A 20113-nucleotide genomic window follows, 5' to 3' on the forward strand; every position below is an offset into this window, starting at 1 on the left:
AGTACTAGAAGAAAAAAAAATTCAACCATTGGAATCAAAACAAGGTGTGCAAACTTTGTGTCCTTTACTTAGCATTTGGCGGTGTCGTGTTTTCTGAAGGAATGCATAATTTATTAAGTCAACGAAGCACGTGCCTCTCTTACATACTTAACATGCTTTATGCAGGGAGATTATACTTGTTTGAACTTTGTGGGCTCTTTATAGATAGCCACAAAATTATATAGACTATTTCTATATACAAGAAAGGCCTTGTGCAGAGTAAGATATGATATATGGACACTTTTAAAACAGATGTAGCTAGCTAATTGTAATCTTACCTCGGGGAAATCAAGCTGTTGGAGGAGAGGTACAAAGTTACCACAGCTGAAGCAGTTGGCCAAACATTCGTTGCAGGTTTGCTATTTGACCAAATAGACTACATTTCGGCCCCAAATCCCTGAATGTTTGAAGGAAACTCTCTCCAAGCCTTTGGGCTCAGTTTCTACAGTGCGATGTTTAAGAACATGGGGTTTGAAATAAGATGAGCTGAGATTCAATTCCCAGCATGCAGAAGATTGAACCCAAGGTCTCCTGCAAGCCAGGCAAGTGTTTTACACCATGAGTTACAACCTCAGCCCTGTTGGCAGATTTGAATGGAGAGACAGGAGGAATAAATTCCTGCAAATTAAGCAAAATGCTGGTAAAAGAGCATCCATTCAGATAAAGGCCTTGGGAACAAAATCTCCCCGACACTGTGGTGCCAGGAGGTACTGCTGTGCCACTAGGAGGGCCGACGTGAAAGTGTTCAGCAGAGGAAGGATGCTTTCAAAGAAGGCTGACACACTGCTTTGCCCTCTGTACTCCGACATCAGCCAGCTGGTGGCTTGTGAACTACTGTTGCTGTAATGACTTGAGATCCTGGGTTTAGCATCTGTTTCTGGGTTTACCGTGCTGTTTAGGAAGTTAGGTAGGTATTAATAACCATCGCGGTAACAACTTTGATGGCTAGTGGTTTTTCCTAAGTATGGCTTGCCAGGCACCACTAGTACTTGGAGACTGTACTTGGTTAACCAGGAGAGATGGTTGGAGGAGGGAGTCTGGAGGAGGGGAGATCTAGGGTAGTGCTTCTCGATCTGTGGGTTGTAAGCCCTGTGGAAGGACAAACGACCTCTTCACAGGAGTCACATATCAGATGTCCTGCATTCCAGATATTTACACCACGGCTCCTAACAGGAGCAAAGTCACAGTTATGAAGTAGCAGCGAAATAATTTCCTTCCACTACTTAATCACTTTACATCCCCATCCCAGCTGCCCTTCTCCTCCCAGCCCCCCATCCCCAGCATGTCCCTCTGTCCTTCTGAGCACAGGGAGGCCCCCTTGGGTACCAATGCATCCTGGTGCATAAAGTCACTGTAGGACTGGACATAGAAAAATAAGGAATGTTTCATGAAGTTCTGTGTCATCCCTGTGCAGGGGCCATGCTAATTCTGTCTGTATTGTTCAGATTTTAGAGTGGGCACTGCAGAAGCGAGCATGTGATGAGATAACTTTATGGTTGGGGGATCACCACAACATGAGGGGGTGTATTAAAGGGGACACAGAACAGGAAGGTTGAGAGCCACTGGTCAAGGGTGAGCTGTCTGGGCCTTGATCGCCTGCATTAACTCAAGGTGGATTCAGTGATCTGACTGGGCAGCTGATTTTGTACCGAGGTTTCATAGTTGGGCAAAGAAGTAACCTTCCCATACAGATGGAAATTGTCCTTAAGTGCAAGGCTGTATTCATTACTTTCTGTGAGGATAAAATATCAAGACCAGGTCAACTTATAGAAGAACTAGTTTATTTTGGCTTACAGGTCCGGAGGGTTGGAGTCCAGTGTGGGCGGGGCACGGGAATTAGCCGCAGGCAAAGGGACAGGAACAGAGAGCTAAGAGCTCACACGCCTTACCCCTAAAGCACAGGGCAGAGAGTGAACTGCAGGGGTCAGAGTCTTTAAACTCTCCAAACTGTTCCCGGAGGTAATCTTCCTTCACCAAGACGGCACCTATTAAACCTCTCCAAACAATGTACTTTGCCTATGGGGCACCAAGTACTCAAATGCCCGAGACTATGGAGGACCTCTCATTTAAAAATACCACAATAGCAAAGTGTACTGGTTAGATTTTTACCATCTTGATAGAAGCTAGGACCATCTGCTGGGAGGAAACCTTACTTGAAGGACAGTCTTCATTAGATCAACCCATAGGCAAGTCGGTGGCATTTGTCTTGATTAATGATTGATGTGAGAGGCCCCAGACTATAGGACGAGCTGTCCCTGGGCAGGTAGTCCTGAGTGGTTTAAGAAAGTAATGAGCAAGCACTCCTCCATGGCTTCTGCATCAGCTCCTGCTTCCAGGTTCCTGCTGTGCTTGACTTCCTGCCCTGACTTCCATCAGTGATTAAACGGTGATTGGATAGATAATCCAAATTAACCCTTTCCCCCCCGGGTTGTGTTTGCTCGTGGTCCTTGTCACAGTAATAGAGAGAAAAGTGGAACAAAAAAGATTTGAGCCCGTTTCTGCGTCACGTCAGGAAGGCTCAAGGACTTTGAAGTTGGTGGTGACAAAGGAGCATGTTTTACACTGCCCACTCCAGTAAACCTAGGCGCGTGTGGGAACTGCTTGGAGAGTTATGCATGGTCTGGGAGGATAGAAAGTGCCTGGGGAACTGAGGTGGAAGTGCACACTGGGCAGGTAGACTGGAGTGCTGGGAAGGGTCTTAGAGTCTGGGTTCGCCTGTGCTGGTTGTAAGAAGCCACATAAGACTTTAAAACAGGCCGTGACTGGTCCTGTGCTTCAGTGACATAATTGTTTGCAGCTGTGTGGAGGATTGGGGGGGGGGAGGGGAACCTAGAAGGCCATATGGAGACTATTAACAACAGCAGACAGGAAAGTGACAGAGCTCTTATGTCTCCTTTGTTTTCAGTGTTATGTAAGCTTCTCGCAGGAAAAACTGGTATACTGATATACAGGAAACATGCGTGCGCACGCGCGCGCACACACACACACACACACACACACACACACACCACACACACACACCACACACACACACACACACACACACAGAGAACAGAGGTTGCAGGATCAGTGCTGGAATTCTCATCCAGTATGTTGAAAGTCTTGTGTTGAGTCCCTAGCACTTAGAAAGAGAAAGAACAAAGAAAAGAAAAGGTGAAATGAAAAAGTGGGTAAGAAGATTGGTGAAGTAAGTTTACCCAGAAGAAATAAGCGTTCGACATGTTGATACCGTATATCATCTAATTATTTTTCTTGGAGTTAAGCCTGCGCTGTGGTTAAAGTCTGAATTTGAGGCGAGTATTTCCACTTAATCAGTTACAAACTCATGGCACGAGGACTTGCTGGCCGCATGCTCTTCTGCCGTGAGATTCTTCGCCATCATTTCTTTTGGCACCCATTCTATGTGGAGTTGACTCTGCCCAAGCATGAACTGTAAATTGGGCTAATCAGAGCCTTTCCCTGAGATTCTTCAAACTATGGTCGGAAAATGCAGCCATTCCCTTGCGGAGAAAATTACCACATGTTCTGCTAAATGTAGTTGAAGAGCACGAATCAGTCACATTGCTATGAACAGAAGTCCTGATCCAAGTTCCCCAGGGTCTTCCCAACGGCCCTCTGTGTCTTTCTCTTAGTCCTTTGTTTTCAGTTATTTGAGGCATCCTAGTATCTTTGTAATGGAATTGGTAAAAGCATGCTTTCTCATTGTTTTCTGAATTAGTTAAAGTCTAATTTTAGAAATTTACCCTAAACTATCTAATATAGTTGCTACAGCTTAGAGTTGGGCTTTGGAAAGCAGAAAAGTTAACTCCTCTCTCTTGGGGAGCAGATGAATGGGAATCCTGCTAGCCAGCTGCCAGCACAGAGGAAGAGAACCAGGTTCAGAGGGCACGTAAATTTGAGAGCACCCGGTGGCCCACGAGGGACCACTGGATAAGGTCAAGATTACCTTATGTAGAATAGGGGACATGGCTGATGACAGCCGCCCACTCCCTAGGAGCACCGTCACCACATTCAACTTAGGTAAATACATCTGGCAAACATTGCACAGTTTGGAGCAAGTGGCATCTCATCTCATGCCAACTTCAGGCCTTGTCCTATCAACTCCTGGTTGTGGAGCCCACCTTCTAACTTAAATGGCCTAAAACGCTTTGGTAAGATTTAAAAATACGGACGCAGTTCACGTCACCCTAAATATCTATGTGTGATCTCAGCTTCTGTGCTGACCAGGAGCCTAGAAGCATCTCCTCATGCTCCTTCCTGGGCCTCCCCACACTGGGCCCCACAGAACCAGCCTCCACTGCAAAGGTACAGGTAACGCTTGACAGTTAGTTCTTCATGGACATATTGCAGTTTGATTAACAGTCAAAGCTGAACTGTTCTAGGAACCTGTTCACCGTATTTTTCTCTATGGAAAAAGAGGTCAAACAATTGACTCAGAAACACATTTTGACTGTTAGGGAGCACGCATGCACGCACATGTGCTCACGCATGACACACACATGCACACACACACACACAGTGAAACATGTTAAATTAATTTTTTTCTTTTCATTTTTTCGGAGCTGGGGACCGAACCCAGGGCCTTGCGCTTCCTAGGCAAGCGCTCTACCACTGAGCTAAATCCCCAACTCCTAAATTAATTTTTAAGAACACAATCCACTAAAGTCACTTAAATGAAATAAGCTCTCTTAAGGGATTTATTATGAAATCACTGGAAAACATAAATCCATTTACCTCTCTCTTTACATAGTCTATATGTATCCAAATGCACACATATTAAAATTACAGATGGTCTAAGCACCTTCTTTTGAGGTGACTGAAGCAGAGCCACACTGAAGACAGAATGAAGGCACCAGGGGGCAGCGACTGCCTCTCCTTCCACAGTATGCCTCAGCTGACAACGAAACCATTAGGTATGTTTTATAGAATATTCAAAAGATAATGTTCAAAATGGGACTCGTAAAACACTCATTTACTGATAAATGATATAACTGAGAGGAAAGAAGAGGGTAGGTGAGAAATATTACAATTAAACATGAAACGCTAATCTCTTGTAACCAATCATAATAATATATTTGCATTTAAAAATGGCTATATAAGGAGTTTCCCAGGAGATCAATTTTTCACATCACTGGTTACATAAAACTGACTTCTTTCCATCAAAATATTTTATTCCTGCTCTACCAAAAACAAGTGCAAAGCCTAAGGTACCGTGGTTTAAGGTGAGCACTCACTATTTTTAAACCTCAGGATATGGCAGGTGGGACTGCTTACCAGTTGGTGAAGGAGCTGTTGGCTGAGAATAAAGTTCTCACATGTAAGTCAGAGCTCTGTCCCAGCCTCTGGCTCACCCACTAATGATTATTAAGTGGCCTTATGGGCATTCAAAAATACTTTATCCCAGTCAAACACACTCTGAAGGTCACCCCAAATTGTTAATCACTTTAAAAATGAATCTGTTCATTTAGTGAGCGGTTGTGGTTCAGAGATGGAAGGGTGAACTGCCACTTGCAGGCCACTTCTATGGGGCTTGAAAAGCATTTTTGTCATTACCAAGACAGTACAGTACAGCTGGAGCAACATGTTTCCTGACTTTGCTCCCAAGGGCAGAGCATGTTTAAAAGGCTTAGTGTGGGAACGGGACACTGCCACAGCAAAGAGGAAGACACAGGGGTCTGCCAATTAATTCATTGGGCACCTAGCATTTTCTCAAATTGACTTAAAAAAATACAGCACACAAAGTGATAAATATATGTCTAAAAATAAATACAAGTATTCTACACATAAATATAAAGTTAGGTAGACTTGTGGTTAAACATTTTTAAAATAGAATTTTCATATCTTATCACAGTTTCATGTTATCAGGAATACTAATTACATCACCTTGACACAGCTTGAAATGTATTGGCCACTTACATTATGATTTAACTATGAAATGATCCCAGAGGTTCATGTGTCAAACACTTGGACCGCAGATGGAGTACTAGTTTGAAAGGTGGTAGAAATTTTTAGTTGGAACATAGAGGAACTGAGTCACCGGGGACATGCTTTTGAAGTTAGCATCTATCTCTCTCTCTCTGGTACCTTTCTTGCTTTCTGCTTCCTATCCACTATGAGTTGAAGAAACCTCTTATGCACATGGTCCTGACACCAAACTACACAGGGCCAAGCCATTAGGGATAGACCTCTCTGAAACAGCAGAAACAATCATGTCTGGCTTAAGCAATTTTTGCCAAGTATTCTGCCACTGCAATGGGATAACTACAGCATCTCGAGACAACTTCAACTCCAAATGTACTTCCTTCGGCCGAAGTATTTTCTATTAGAATTTACTTTGGAATATATTTTTTTAAACTCGGATCAGAGAAGACTTGTGAAAACAAAGCTTTAAGGGTCATCTCTGTTCCCAAGGACACTATTTATAACAACGTAAGATCAAGCTGAGCTAGCATTAAACACATTTGAATGTGGGATGCCATTCCAGTGATCTCAGGCGATGCTAACAGGACTCACCACCTCATTTTAAATAAGACAGTCCAGTGATCCGCAGAGGTGGCAGGGCACATGCTTCCTAACCCCACTGAGGCGGCTCTGGTTAGCGGTCTGTCGTCTCATTAATGACGCATAGCCTCAGATGATTAATTGCACTTGCTGTAAGAATTTACCCCCTGCATTTGTTCCCACAGCTGATTCCTATGCTAAACCTCAGTCTTCCCCTAAAGGCCACTTCATTAGCTAAAGGCACATTTGATTACAGTACTTGCATTCTTTGGCAGTGAGCTTTTCCAGATAGTCAACTGGTTTACCAAATGAGAGTTTGGAATCTCCCTTTCCAAAGATTGCCAAGGTACTTAAAGGCAAAGTAGGAAGCCTTATTGCACAATGTCTGAAGGCCAAGAACGGAGATTGGGGGGAGGGGGAGCAAATTCTAACCTACTTTGTCTAAGACACAATGAGTGTGTTGACACATTTTTGTTTATTGTTATCTAAATATTAGGAGTCAGATAAGAGAGTAACCCATTACTGCTAAAGTCTGGAGTGCTGGTGTATGCACCATGTCGGTGGGGTGTAAACACTTATTTGCAGCGGATGCAGCCATGCAGTGGAGAAGGAGTGAAGGTTCAGGCTCAGGAGCTTCAGAGTAAGGTGGGGCCTTTGGTAGGTCTGTTGTTGGACAGAAGGGGCTGGCTGCCCATGGCCTTGGCTTGGGGCTCCTGAACCTTGGCTGAGAGCAGTGCCGGGGCAGACAGGTGGTGAAATGCTGCCTTCTGCTGATAGAAGTTGTTGATGTAACTGGCGATCAGAAGGGTAATTTCAAGAATCTAAAAGAAGAAAAAAAAAACACCATTAGGCTCCTGAGAACTTCTCTCCACTGTCCGTGGGTGATTCATTTGTATTCAGTCAGCCTAGCTCCATGCTCTTCTCAACCTGGGCGCAGCTTCTCAACCTGAGGGGCTTGACTCCTTTGGGGGGGATGTCACATGTCAGATATTCTGCATACCAGATACTTACATTATGGAATTATTACATTGCATTCATAATAGTAGCAAAATTACAGCTATGAAGTAGAAAGGAAATAATTTTGAGGCTGGAGGTCACCACAGCATGAGGAACTCTATTAAAGGGTTGCAGCACCAGGAAGGCTGAGAACCTCTGCTCTAGATCAAAGGTTTAGAGAGCCTGGTACCATGAAGCCACCATGACATTCTTCTGTTACTCCAGTTAGCAGTGAGCATGACTCTCAAAGTTCAGTCAAGCTCAGTGACAACGCTAGGAAACATGACGGTTGGCATTTAGAGAGTTAGAGCATTGTATCAATTCTATTGAAATGAATACGCTGAGGAGCCATGGTCTTTGGCACTCGGTGGTTAGCCGCTCTCACTTAAAGCACAGACCTAGTTAGCGAAGATAACTACTGTGAACAAAGACATGTCTCTGGCTTGAGAAGTGGCCCAGAGGGTAGAGGTACTGCTGCTGACCCTGGTGATTAGAGTCGGATCCCCAGGACCCACCCGGCTCCCCCTAGCTGTCCTTCCTCACTTGTGCTGTGGCATGCACATAGGCACACACAACATAAATAAATGTCATAACATATTTTTCAAGTTGAAAGTTCTAGGAATTGCTAACATTAAACTAAATGGAGAGAAACTTGAAGCAATCCCACTAAAATCAGGGACTAGACAAGGCTGCCCACTCTCTCCCTACTTATTCAATATAGTTCTTGAAGTTCTAGCCAGAGCAATCAGACAACAAAAGGAGATCAAAGGGATACAGATCGGAAAAGAAGAGGTCAAAATATCACTATTTGCAGATGACATGATAGTATATTTAAGTGATCCCAAAAGTTCCACCAGAGAACTACTAAAGCTGATAAACAACTTCAGCAAAGTGGCTGGGTATAAAATTAACTCAAATAAATCAGTTGCCTTCCTCTATACAAAAGAGAAACAAGCCGAGAAAGAAATTAGGGAAACGACACCCTTCATAATAGACCCAAATAATATAAAGTACCTCGGTGTGACTTTAACCAAGCAAGTAAAAGATATGTACAATAAGAACTTCAAGACACTGAGGAAAGAAATTGAAGAAGACCTCAGAAGATGGAAAGATCTCCCATGCTCATGGATTGGCAGGATTAATATAGTAAAAATGGCCATTTTACCAAAAGCAATCTACAGATTCAATGCAATCCCCATCAAAATACCAATCCAATTCTTCAAAGAGTTAGACAGAACAATTTGCAAATTCATCTGGAATAACAAAAAACCCAGGATAGCTAAAGCTATCCTCAACAATAAAAGGACTTCAGGGGGAATCACTATCCCTGAACTCAAGCAGTATTACAGAGCAATAGTGATAAAAACTGCATGGTATTGGTACAGAGACAGACAGATAGACCAATGGAATAGAATTGAAGACCCAGAAATGAAGCCACACACCTATGGTCACTTGATTTTTGACAAAGGAGCCAAAACCATCCAATGGAAAAAAGATAGCATTTTCAGCAAATGGTGCTGGTTCAACTGGAGGGCAACATGTAGAAGAATGCAGATCGATCCATGCTTATCACCCTGTACAAAGCTTAAGTCCAAGTGGATCAAGGACCTCCACATCAAACCAGACACACTCAAACTAATAGAAGAAAAACTAGGGAAGCATCTGGAACACATGGGCACTGGAAAAAATTTCCTGAACAAAACACCAATGGCTTATGCTCTAAGATCAAGAATCGACAAATGGGATCTCATAAAACTGCAAAGCTTCTGTAAGGCAAAGGACACTGTGGTTAGGACAAAACGGCAACCAACAGATTGGGAAAAGATCTTTACCAATCCTACAACAGATAGAGGCCTTATATCCAAAATATACAAAGAACTCAAGAAGTTAGACCGCAGGGAAACAAATAACCGTATTAAAAAATGGGGTTCAGAGCTAAACAAAGAATTCACAGCTGAGGAATGCCGAATGGCTGAGAAACACCTAAAGAAATGTTCAACATCTTTAGTCATAAGGGAAATGCAAATCAAAACAACCCTGAGATTTCACCTCACACCAGTGCGATTGGCTAAGATCAAAAACTCAGGTGACAGCAGATGCTGGCGAGGATGTGGAGAAAGAGGAACACTCCTCCATTGTTGGTGGGGTTGCAGACTGGTAAAACCATTCTGGAAATCAGTCTGGAGGTTCCTCAGAAAATTGGACATTGAACTGCCTGAGGATCCAGCTATACCTCTCTTGGGCATATACCCAAAAGATGCCTCAACATATAAAAGAGACACGTGCTCCACTATGTTCATCGCAGCCTTATTTATAATAGCCAGAAAATGGAAAGAACCCAGATGCCCTTCAGCAGAGGAATGGATACAGAAAATGTGGTACATCTACACAATGGAATATTACTCAGCTATCAAAAACAACGAGTTTATGAAATTCGTAGGCAAATGGTTGGAACTGGAAAATATCATCCTGAGTGAGCTAACCCAATCACAGAAAGACATACATGGTATGCACTCATTGATAAGTGGCTATTAGCCCAAATGCTTGAATTACCCTAGATCCCTAGAACAAACGAAACTCAAGACGGATGATCAAAATGTGAATGCTTCACTCCTTCTTTAAATGAGGAAAAAGAATACCCTTGGCAGGGAAGGGAGAGGCAAAGATTAAAACAGAGACTGAAGGAACACCCATTCAGAGCCTGCCCCACATGTGGCCCATACATATACAGCCACCCAATTAGACAAGATGGATGAAGCAAAGAAGTGCAGACCGACAGGAGCTGGATGTAGATCGCTCCTGAGAGACACAGCCAGAATACAGCAAATACAGAGGCGAATGCCAGCAGCAAACCACTGAACTGAGAATAGGTCCCCCGTTGAAGGAATCAGAGAAAGAACTGGAAGAGCTTGAAGGGGCTCGAGACCCCAAAAGTACAACAATGCCAAGCAACCAGAGCTTCCAGAGACTAAGCCACTACCTAAAGACTATACATGGACTGACCCTGGACTCTGACCCCATAGGTAGCAATGAATATCCTAGTAAGAGCACCAGTGGAAGGGGAAGCCCTGGGTCCTGCTAAGACTGAACCCCCAGTGAACTAGTCTATGGGGGGAGGGCGGCAATGGGGGGAGGGTTGGGAGGGGAACACCCATAAGGAAGGGGAGGGGGGAGGGGGATGTTTGCCCGGAAACCGGGAAAGGGAATAACACTCGAAATGTATATAAGAAATACTCAAGTTAATAAAAAAAATAAAAAAAATAAAAAAAAAGAAAGTTCTAGGAAAAGCAATTTATCTTTTTTTTTCTAAAGTTAGATGTTTTTTCAGTACTAGAGCTTAAATCCCATTCCTCCCCCACTGAGCTCCCCCCTCAGAGCTGAATGACATTTGAGGGTGCAGCCTTTTAAAAAGCTGCTTTACTTAGAGACATTGAAACTACACTGTGTTACATATAACAAAGGAACAGGAGCATCTTAAGGAGACCACTCTGCCACATTGTGATGAGTTGGTAAAAGAATCCCAAGTAGATAAGTCACCTGACCTACTCCCCCCACATGCTTTTTTTTTTATTTTTTTATTTTTTTATTTTTTTTTTTGGTTCTTTTTTTCGGAGCTGGGGACCGAACCCAGGGCCTTGAGCTTCCTAGGTAAGCGCTCTACCACTGAGCTAAATCCCCAGCCCCCCCACATGCTTTTTTGAGACAGGGATCTTAAGTAACCTTGCTGCTGTGAACTCCACCCCTCCTGATCTCACTCCTGAACACTAGCAACCATTGAACCACTACCCCCTCACACACACACCCCCACACCCCATCCCAACCCCACCCCTTCACCAGGCATTGGCCCACTTGGAAAATTTCACTTAGTTATTTTGGGTTTGTCTTCTTTTGAAACAGGGTCTTTCTGCAGCCCTGGCTTTCCTAGAACTATGTACAGCAGGCTGGCTTCGAACTCACAGAGATGGCCTGCCTCTGCCTCCCGAGGACTGGAGTTAAAGGCAAGTGCCAACACGCCTGGCTTTCACTTAGTTCTTAAGCTAAAAGAAGCAGGTAGTATCAGGCCACATTAGAGAAAGAAAAGGGAACTTAGATCAAACAAGCTAGGACTTGATCTCAGGATTGGTTGAGTAATGCCTGTTTCTACCTGGAATGCTCTATGTGTAAGAAAGTGTCTTCCCATGAAAAAGCAGCTGGCTAAGAAGCTGGCAGAAAGGGTTCCACTCACCTTGGGTTTTGCCATGGCGAAAAGTAACTTCTCTGTTGGCCGGTCTTTTGCCTGTGTACTAATGACTACCATAAAATCCTCTTGATAGCCTCCAAAGGTCATCACACTCTTGTACACATAGCCAGTCACTAACCTCTTCAAAGAGAAGAGAAGAGAGCTATTTATGGTACCACTGAAAAAGGTGACGAGATTCTGATACATTACAGCAAATGTAAACAATTTTTTCTCAGATCCAATCTATTTCAATTAATGTAAGTAATAGTCATATTAAGTTAATTTAGGGATCATCAACCTATACAATCAAGTATACATTTGACCCTGAGAAACTCAAGTTAGAAAACTATCAACTCTTGCATTCACAGCACCCAGAAGAAAAATCATTGTTACTATATTTTTATATATTCCCTTATTTTTCTCTATAAGGTTGATCCAAAGTAGACTGATCATTTTAAGACCCAAATGATCAAATACTGTATTGACAGATCCATGTTTCCCCTGGTAGGCAGACTTTGGTACAAACAGAACAGCATCATCCACAGTACCCAGCATTGTGCTTCAAAACACTCCAGACCATCTTCCTGGGGCAACAGCTGGACACGTGGAAAATCACGTTCAACAGTTGCCCTCTGGCTGCTCAAAAGCTAAACCATTCTGTTACTACCTTAACTAATGTGCTGTGTGTGTGTGTGCATGTGCATACATGCATGCATGTGTGTGTGTGTGTGCGCGCGCGTGTGTGTACATGCTCGCTCAAGCACACTCATGAGTGTGTAACAACAACTGAAGAAAAAGGCCAGAGGCCATGAATTTGAGTGAGAAAGTGGTGGTGTGGGTCCATGGGAGGGGTTAGAAGAAGCAAAAGGGGTTGGGGATTTAGCTCAGTGGTAGAGAACTTGCCTAGCAAGTGCAAGGCCCTGGGTTCGGTCCCCAATCCGAAAAAAAGAAAAAAGAAAAAAAAAAAAGAAAAAAAAAAAAGAAGAAGCAAAAGGAAAAGGGGATATGATGTAATTATATTTTTATTTCAAAAATAAAATAAAAACAAGAATTTTTCAGTGTTCTCTGACTGTTGCAGGGTAAAGAGCTCCCACACTATCTTTAAAGCCACAATAACTACCCACCAGACTGGCTTGTAGCTTATTGTGAGGACACAAGCATGTGTGAGGTCCCAGTACAATAAAAATTACCAAATAGCCCATAAAATTTAGAAAATGATAATTTCACATAAATAAATGAACACAAAAGGAATAGTTGATGGGCTTTTTTCTATCTTGAAAAATTGACAGGATCTTGCTATGTAGCCCAGACTGCCCTTGAACTTGCAACCTTCCTGTCTCAGTGCCTGCTGAGACAGGAAGTACCAGCATGTGCCACACTTTAAACCATGTACTCTTAAGGTTTAGTAGCTATGTAACCTGGATGTGAGTAAAATTGGTGACATTACTGAAAATTAGACAAGTTATGCTACAGAAACTTAAATGAAACTAAAAATGTAAACTTTAAAAGTAAAGTTTCTACTTTTTAATAACATAAACATTCCTATTTTATACAGAAAAAAACTGTAGGAGGCCAGTTCTATGGCTCAAAGGGTACAAGCACTTGCCACACTGGCCACTTGAGTTTGATCCTTGGGACCCACAGAGTGGAAGGAGAACTGACTCCAGCAAGTCATCCTCTGACCTCCCCTTGACTCTCCTTTCTCTCTCTCTCTCTCTCTCTCTCTCTCTCTCTCTCTCTCTCTCTCCCTCCCTCCCTCTCTCTCCCTCTCTCCCCCCTCTCTCTTCCTCTCTCTCTCCCTCCCTCTCCCTTTCCCTCTCTCTCCCCCCTCTCCCTCTCTCCCCCCCTCTCCCTCCCTCTCCCTCTCTCTCCACCCCTCTCTCCCTCCCTCCCTCCCTCTCTCTCCCTCCTTCCCTCTCCCTCTCTCTCCCACCTCTCTCTCTCTCTCGCATGCTCATGCACACACACACATATACACACATGCCCCAGAACCATGATTGTAACTTAACCTTAGCACCTTAGTGCTTTCCATACTCAGCATAGCCCGTCTCATCTTGTTCTGAAACCCTAGACTGTAACATAATTGTACCTGTAAAGTGACTTTGTTAAGAGAGTATTAGGAAAACTATTTTCTAAGCGCAGAGGAAAATCAGAACATAGCCATTCAGAATAGCATTACCTTTTGCTTACTGTACCCTGAGCAGTGAAAATCAAAGATTCAATTACAGATATCAGGCTTGATCTTACCATGGAGGTGTATTCTAGGATGCTCAACCCGTTTTCATGGACAGCCAGCCAGATAAAATTATTGCCAAGTGATGACGGTGTTATAGGCTACGGAGAAGTGAAAATATTCTATATTATACATGCAAAATCACAGCTATATTTTATAATCTAAATGCATGTAAGATCTGCCATTTTATTTTATTTTATTTATTTATTTATTTATTTATTTATTTATTTTTGGTTCTTTTGTTCGGAGCTGGGGACCGAACCCAGGGCCTTGCGCTTCCTAGGTAAGCGCTCTACCACTGAGCTAAATCCCCAGCCCCAAGATCTGCCATTTTAAAACCCAGCAGAAACACTGAAAGTCTCTGCTGGAGCGAGGGCAGTATGGTGCACTGAAGGGCGCAGTGGATTTGTTTTAGGCCAGCTGGCTTGCAGGCTTGAGTCTTTATTTAGCAATGTGTGCATTTGGACAAACTTCTTGTACCACGGGACTCAGTTTTCTCATCTCTCACACAAGAACACTATTTTTTTACATCATTTTGTTTCATAAATTATACAGTTGTTACAATTTTAGGGTCTTTGTGGTGACCACACTCATAGAGAAACAGCACCAGTATTTCTAAGGTGCTCACGCTAGGAGGCGTGAAGGATGTGGTGACACACGCTTACTTTTCCTGATACTCGATGTCAACAGAAACAGAAAAAAAGAGGAAAGAAGAAAACTGTGTGATTAATGGGAACAAGAAGTACTGGAATTTCTATAAAGTTTTTATGGCCCAAAACAATAACATTTTATTAATTAAAAAAAAAATCTCCCATCAGAGAAACCTAGTCAAAATCCAAGCATGCTTTTGAGCATTTTTATAGTGATTGTTTTACTTGATTAACAAGTAAAATTGTAACACTACTTCTGTTAAGTCTTAGAGAAGAGAGTCAAGACTGTGGATGGGGAGGGGACTGGACCTTATGTTGTACATAATAGATCTTAAGTATGAAGATCCAGTAGATCTCAGCTATAGGGGTACCACTGTCTCTACTGAGGGTGCTTTCGAATGACAGCTGGCTTCAGAAGGAGGGTAGCTTGGTGGGGTGTACAGGGCTCTGGGTCAATCTCCAGCACCATAAAACAAAGGCAGACAGTAGATTGTTTTGGAAGATTGTGATTTCTTCTTGATTAAGGCTCCACTGACAGATGGATAAACAAAGTGTGGTGTATGGTGTGGGCATGTGAGGGAATATTATTCAGTCCTTGAAAAGAAAGAAAATTTTGATATATATTATATCACTGATGTATCTTGAAGGCATTACCTAAGTACAAAATAATTTGTAATCTGTGGTTCCTGGAGAAGACAAATTCATAGAAACTGGACGGTGCCCTTCAGGGTAGCGAGGGGGAGTGCATGGAAAGTCAAATATTTAATGGGCATAGAGTGTTAGGATGGAAGATAAAACGGTTTCAGAGGCAGGCGGCAGTGGGTCATACCTCTAATCCCAGAACTGGGGAGGCTGAGGCAGGTGGATCACTGAGTTCCAGGCCAGCCAGGGCTACAGAGGCAGGATAGCTGTGATGCAGTGAGATGTACTTAACAGTGGAGTGCCATCCTTTTAAAATTGCTATATGGGTAGATTATCCATTATTTGTCATGTGTATTTTTCCCACAATTATGAAAAGTGGGGGGAGGGGCACCATGAAGCAGACAGGAAGTGCTTCCCTGGTCTAAAGATAGACAAACGCTGGTCCTGTAACATCAAACACCGCGCCATAGCTAATGATGGCCCAGGAAAGAGCACTGTGTGTGTGTGTGTGTGTGTGTGTGTGTGTGTGTGTAAGTCTATTTGTGTGTCTGTGTGTATGTTTGTGAAAGTCTATTTGTATGTGTGTGTATGTATGTATGTATGTGAAAGTGTTTGTATGTGTGTGTGTATGTGAGTGTATGTATGTGTGAAAGTGTGTGCATGTGTATGTGTATGTGTGTGTATATATATGTGTGTGTATGTGTGTGTGAATGTGTGTATATATGTGTGTGTATGTGTGTGTGTATATGTATGAGTGTGTATATGAGTGTCTTTGTATGTATGTGTGGATATATGTGTGCAACTGTGTGTGCGTGTGTATGCATGTGTGAGAGTGTGTGTATGTTAGTGTGTATGTGTATGTATGTGTGTGTATATGAATGTTTGTATGTATATGTGAGTGTGTGTGTCCATGTGTCTGTATGTGAGTGTGTTTGTATGTATGTGTGTGTGCATGTGTGTGTCTGTGTGTCTGTGCGTGTGTCTCTATGTGTGTGTGTGTGTGTGTGTGTGTGTGTGAGCAGCACTTCCCATGCTGAAGTTGGGTTAAAAGTCATTATAAAACACTTCACATCTCAAGTCAATTAATTATCTGTCTGTTTCTCGGCATGGTTTCATTCTGTTACGTAGGCTGGTCTCTTATTACCATTCTCAACCCTGCATCAGGCGCCTGAGTAGCTGGGACTAAGGAGTGTAGCACCATACTAGGCTTACTCTTCATGTTGAAAGTGAGAATGAGAATGAATTCCCTTGAATTCCCTGCAAATATACTGTATAGATGTTATGATCCTAACAGGTATAATTTTTCTGTCATCTTGGTTCGTGGCTTCTAGTTCCGGTAGCAAAAGTAATTTCTGACCTTCACAGCCAGTGAAAGAAGCTTCCTGGGAATTGAATTTTCTACCCACGCTGTTTGTTAAAAAAATGAGAAGACTTAGTTTGACCAATCTGCCCAGCAGAACCCAGGTCTAGCAAGTATTTATAAAGTGATAATTACTTCAAACCCTGGTGGTGAGCACCAGAGGAGATCTGTGGGCTCACTCTCTGGAGTGCGCATGCACTAGTAAGAAAGAACGCGCCGAAAAAAAGAACCAAAAAAAAAAAAAAAAAAAGAAAGAACGCAAGACAGGGTGGATGCATCTTTGGAGCCAGAGTCCCGAGTGGTGCCGTTTACAGGGAAAGGAAAAGAAGTACAAGGCAGAGTTTGGGGCTGGTTGTATGGCTGGAGGGGAGAGTAGACCTGGCTTCAATGCCCAGCACCAAAACGGAAAGCCAAACTGACCCCCCAAAAAAAGGTAAAGGCTTTTCCTCGGCACTGGCCAGTTGCCTCCCAGGCTGGGCTGTCAGCGCCCAGTACTTCTGCAGCTCTCCTCGGCTCTCTCAAAGGGTACTTCCCACACAGGGCCTTGTTTACAGGCCTGTTGCAACATGGGGCTAAGCTGAGAAAAGCCCTGAGTCCGGTACAGCTCATTGCAAACCCTGGGCTTTATGGGTCCCTGGAGTTTATCTCAAGGGTTGCCAAGCAGGACTCAGTAAACACGCATCACATAATTCAGCCATTTAGTGATACAGTTAGTGAGTAAATGGGGCGTGAGTGGAGGGTAGTAAGGGAGTTCAGCTAGCTCTCCTGACAGACTGCCCTGATGACTCCCAAAATGGGTCAGTGTGGGGTTGGGGGGGGAGGACGAGAGGAGGGACATGATTTCCCAGCATTCTTCACTGGCTTCAATTGCTGGGAATTTCCTCATTTTTAAATGAGACCAAGTGTGGAGTATCAGGGTAAATGTGGCCAGACGTGTACATGGGGTTTTATTACAAGTCCTATTCCCATTCTCTCTTACTTTGGCCAAGAATAACTTGGCGCCAAAGAATGGCCACTTCCTGGCTACTGTCAAGTAAATGCGAATGCAGTCAGTTGTGCTGTGTCCCCGGAGGGCCATCCATCTGGTCGAGAGTCTCTGGTAAAGTTGCCTAAAAAGAGAAAATGAACAAAAACAAGACACGAAAACAAAACCGTGAGTAGAGTGTCATCCTTGCAAAGCCCTTTGATCCACCCCTCTCATCTTTCTGGAAAATTTTCACCAAATTCTCCTGAGACACAGAGGTGCTCAATCAACACAAGCTGGCAAGTCAATCTTTATCACCTACTCGGCTAACACCAGACCTCAGCCTAAGTCAGGAGGCCAGGTCATTCCTCCAGAGAATATTTTCATTTTTCAAAATTCAACACTACTGGTGTACTAATGGTACAGTCTGGAGGAATGCTGACTGCAATTATTCTCAGCCTGAACCGAGGGCCAGCTACCTCTGCTATATAGCTAAAACCTTCTTTATGATCAGAATTAATCCAGGATTGAGGTCAGACAAAATGGCGGTCTAAATTACGGTCATTTTTTAAAATTTATTTATTTATTTATTTATTTATTTTGGTTCTTTTTTTTCCAGAGCTGGGGACCGAACCCAGGGCCTTGCGCTTCCTAGGCAAGGGCTCTACCACTGAGCTAAATCCCCAACCCGGTCATTTTTATTCAAAGAGTTGTTTGAAAACTAGATAATTACTGGTACACTTCTGTAATTTCAACCACGTATGAGCAGGAGATCAGGAGTTAGGGTCATCTCAGGCTCATACGTGGTTTGAGGCTAGCCTGGGCCTCCAAAAGAAAAAGCCATGCAAACTTATTTATGTCACCATAATATATGTAAAACCTCTTGGGATACATTGGAATTAAATGTTCTAAGAAAGGATCCAGAAATCCTTACCGAATTCCTAAGGCAACCCCACCCCGTACAAAGCCAGAAGCACCGTCTTACCTTAACTGTTCTTCAGAGCACCCTTCTCGGTACCTTTTAGGGTAAAACTTCTCCACGACTTGTTTGAGGGTTTGGTTTGCCTTGCACTGGTTGGTCACATGCCCAGCTGGAGTTGAGAACGGTCTCTCAAAATCCCCGATATCCACCTGGGAGGAAATCCCCAGAGGAGAAAACACAGGACAGTGAGAACAGTGTTTAGGAAGGAAAATCATTCTGCTTTTTCGAGACATCCTTTGTGTCTGTAAAACAAAAGTCTACGTGTGTGTCATGATTGTACGACTGTAAAATTTATAACCACACATCTGAGCTGCTGTTTTAAGTACAAATTTCACTTGAAATCTAACTTAACTCTGACAAACATTTCAGCCCCGTTTCCATTTGGAACTCCTGTCCTAAGATTCTTTCCATGTTGCTGTGAGGACACTCTGGTGATGGCCACTTAAGAGAGAAGGGTTTACTTTGGCTGGTAGTTAGTACTGTCTTACAGTCCACTGTAGTAGGGAAGCCACGGCGGTCACGTGACATCCATGGGTGGAGTGTGGTGGTCATGTGACCTGTGAGCCCAGTGAAGCCTTCTTCCCTTATGTCACTTTTATCAGCGTATTCTATCGCAGCAAGAGAAAAGAAACTAACAACCTCCTTAGCAGTGTTTGCTAGGAGAAAAACAAGCCTATTACTGAGTATAACGCAGGGCAGCCTTTTATTGTAACGGGCTAATCTAATCACTAGGAAATACAGTGAAATACCAGTTGAAGTACAAGTGGAGAAAGACTAAGGGAATTTGCAACAATATCAGTTGGATTCCGTAAGGGTCTCTTTGAATATGGTGGCAGTGAGGGCTACACAGGCTCACTGTGCTCCCTGAGGTTTTCTCGGTCAATGTTTCTGAACCCACCAAGGCTTCCTGTTAGCTCAATACTCTGAGGAATACAGCTCTTCATCCCCTGCTCTCCCTTGACGAAGTGTTCAGCTGTTATAGACCACAACAGCCATCTCTGAAACCTACTTATCTGCCCCACAACTCTTCTAATTCACCTACCAATCCCTGCACCCAAAACTAAATCCAGACTCCACCGTGGGTCGGGTGCTACAGTAATGCTGAGAGAGGAAAGGCTGAGGATCGCCTCCACCTTCTATGCCTTTACCGTCTGGGAGGAGGCATAACACTCTGATAAACTATAACTAATGCCTTGTATAGGGTACCAAAGGGTGCTCAAAGAGAAAGATGGGATGGGTTTCATTTGGCTGATGCCCTACTAGGCATCCTACCCACAGTGCTTCCCAACAAGGATTGTACATTGCCCTGCCTATCAGCAGGAAGCATTCACACAGTCACCTGCAAAACTAGACCAGCCCTATAGCCTCTGACAATAGCTGCCAGCAGTAGTAAACCATTCAAGGCAACCTACTACTTAGGGAGCCTTCTGTGGCTTGTTCAAGCTCAGGATCTCCCTATCTAGGAGACATACCAGATGGCAGGGAACAAATACAGTTAGTGTTTGGACACAGTCAACTCAGAAAACC

General features: G+C 43.4%; 1 protein-coding gene and 1 non-coding gene across 20 annotated transcripts in view; both read right to left on the reverse strand.

Moving 5' to 3' along the window:
* Positions 1–1408: 1408 nt before the first annotated feature.
* Positions 1409–1513, reverse strand: LOC120093294 (U6 spliceosomal RNA). Its single transcript, XR_005486402.1, has one exon. It is a non-coding gene; the product is annotated as a U6 spliceosomal RNA (small nuclear RNA).
* Positions 1514–4708: 3195 nt separating this feature from the next.
* Plekhh2 (pleckstrin homology, MyTH4 and FERM domain containing H2) overlaps positions 4709–20113 on the reverse strand; it is a 110301-nt gene continuing 94896 nt past the window's right edge. For 18 of the 19 annotated variants that reach the window (XM_063261831.1, XM_063261832.1, XM_063261838.1 and 15 more), the window contains 5 exons: positions 18590–18735; positions 17620–17749; positions 14003–14089; positions 11762–11896; positions 4709–7361 (listed from right to left, as the gene is read on the reverse strand). In XM_063261831.1, the coding sequence (XP_063117901.1) occupies positions 7176–7361; positions 11762–11896; positions 14003–14089; positions 17620–17749; positions 18590–18735 (684 nt within the window). In that variant the 3' untranslated portion in view covers positions 4709–7175. 19 annotated transcript variants of the gene reach the window in all.

This window comes from Rattus norvegicus, chromosome 6 (genome assembly GCF_036323735.1).
Source record: "Rattus norvegicus strain BN/NHsdMcwi chromosome 6, GRCr8, whole genome shotgun sequence".
In the NCBI taxonomy this organism is placed as follows: Eukaryota; Metazoa; Chordata; class Mammalia; order Rodentia; family Muridae; genus Rattus; species Rattus norvegicus.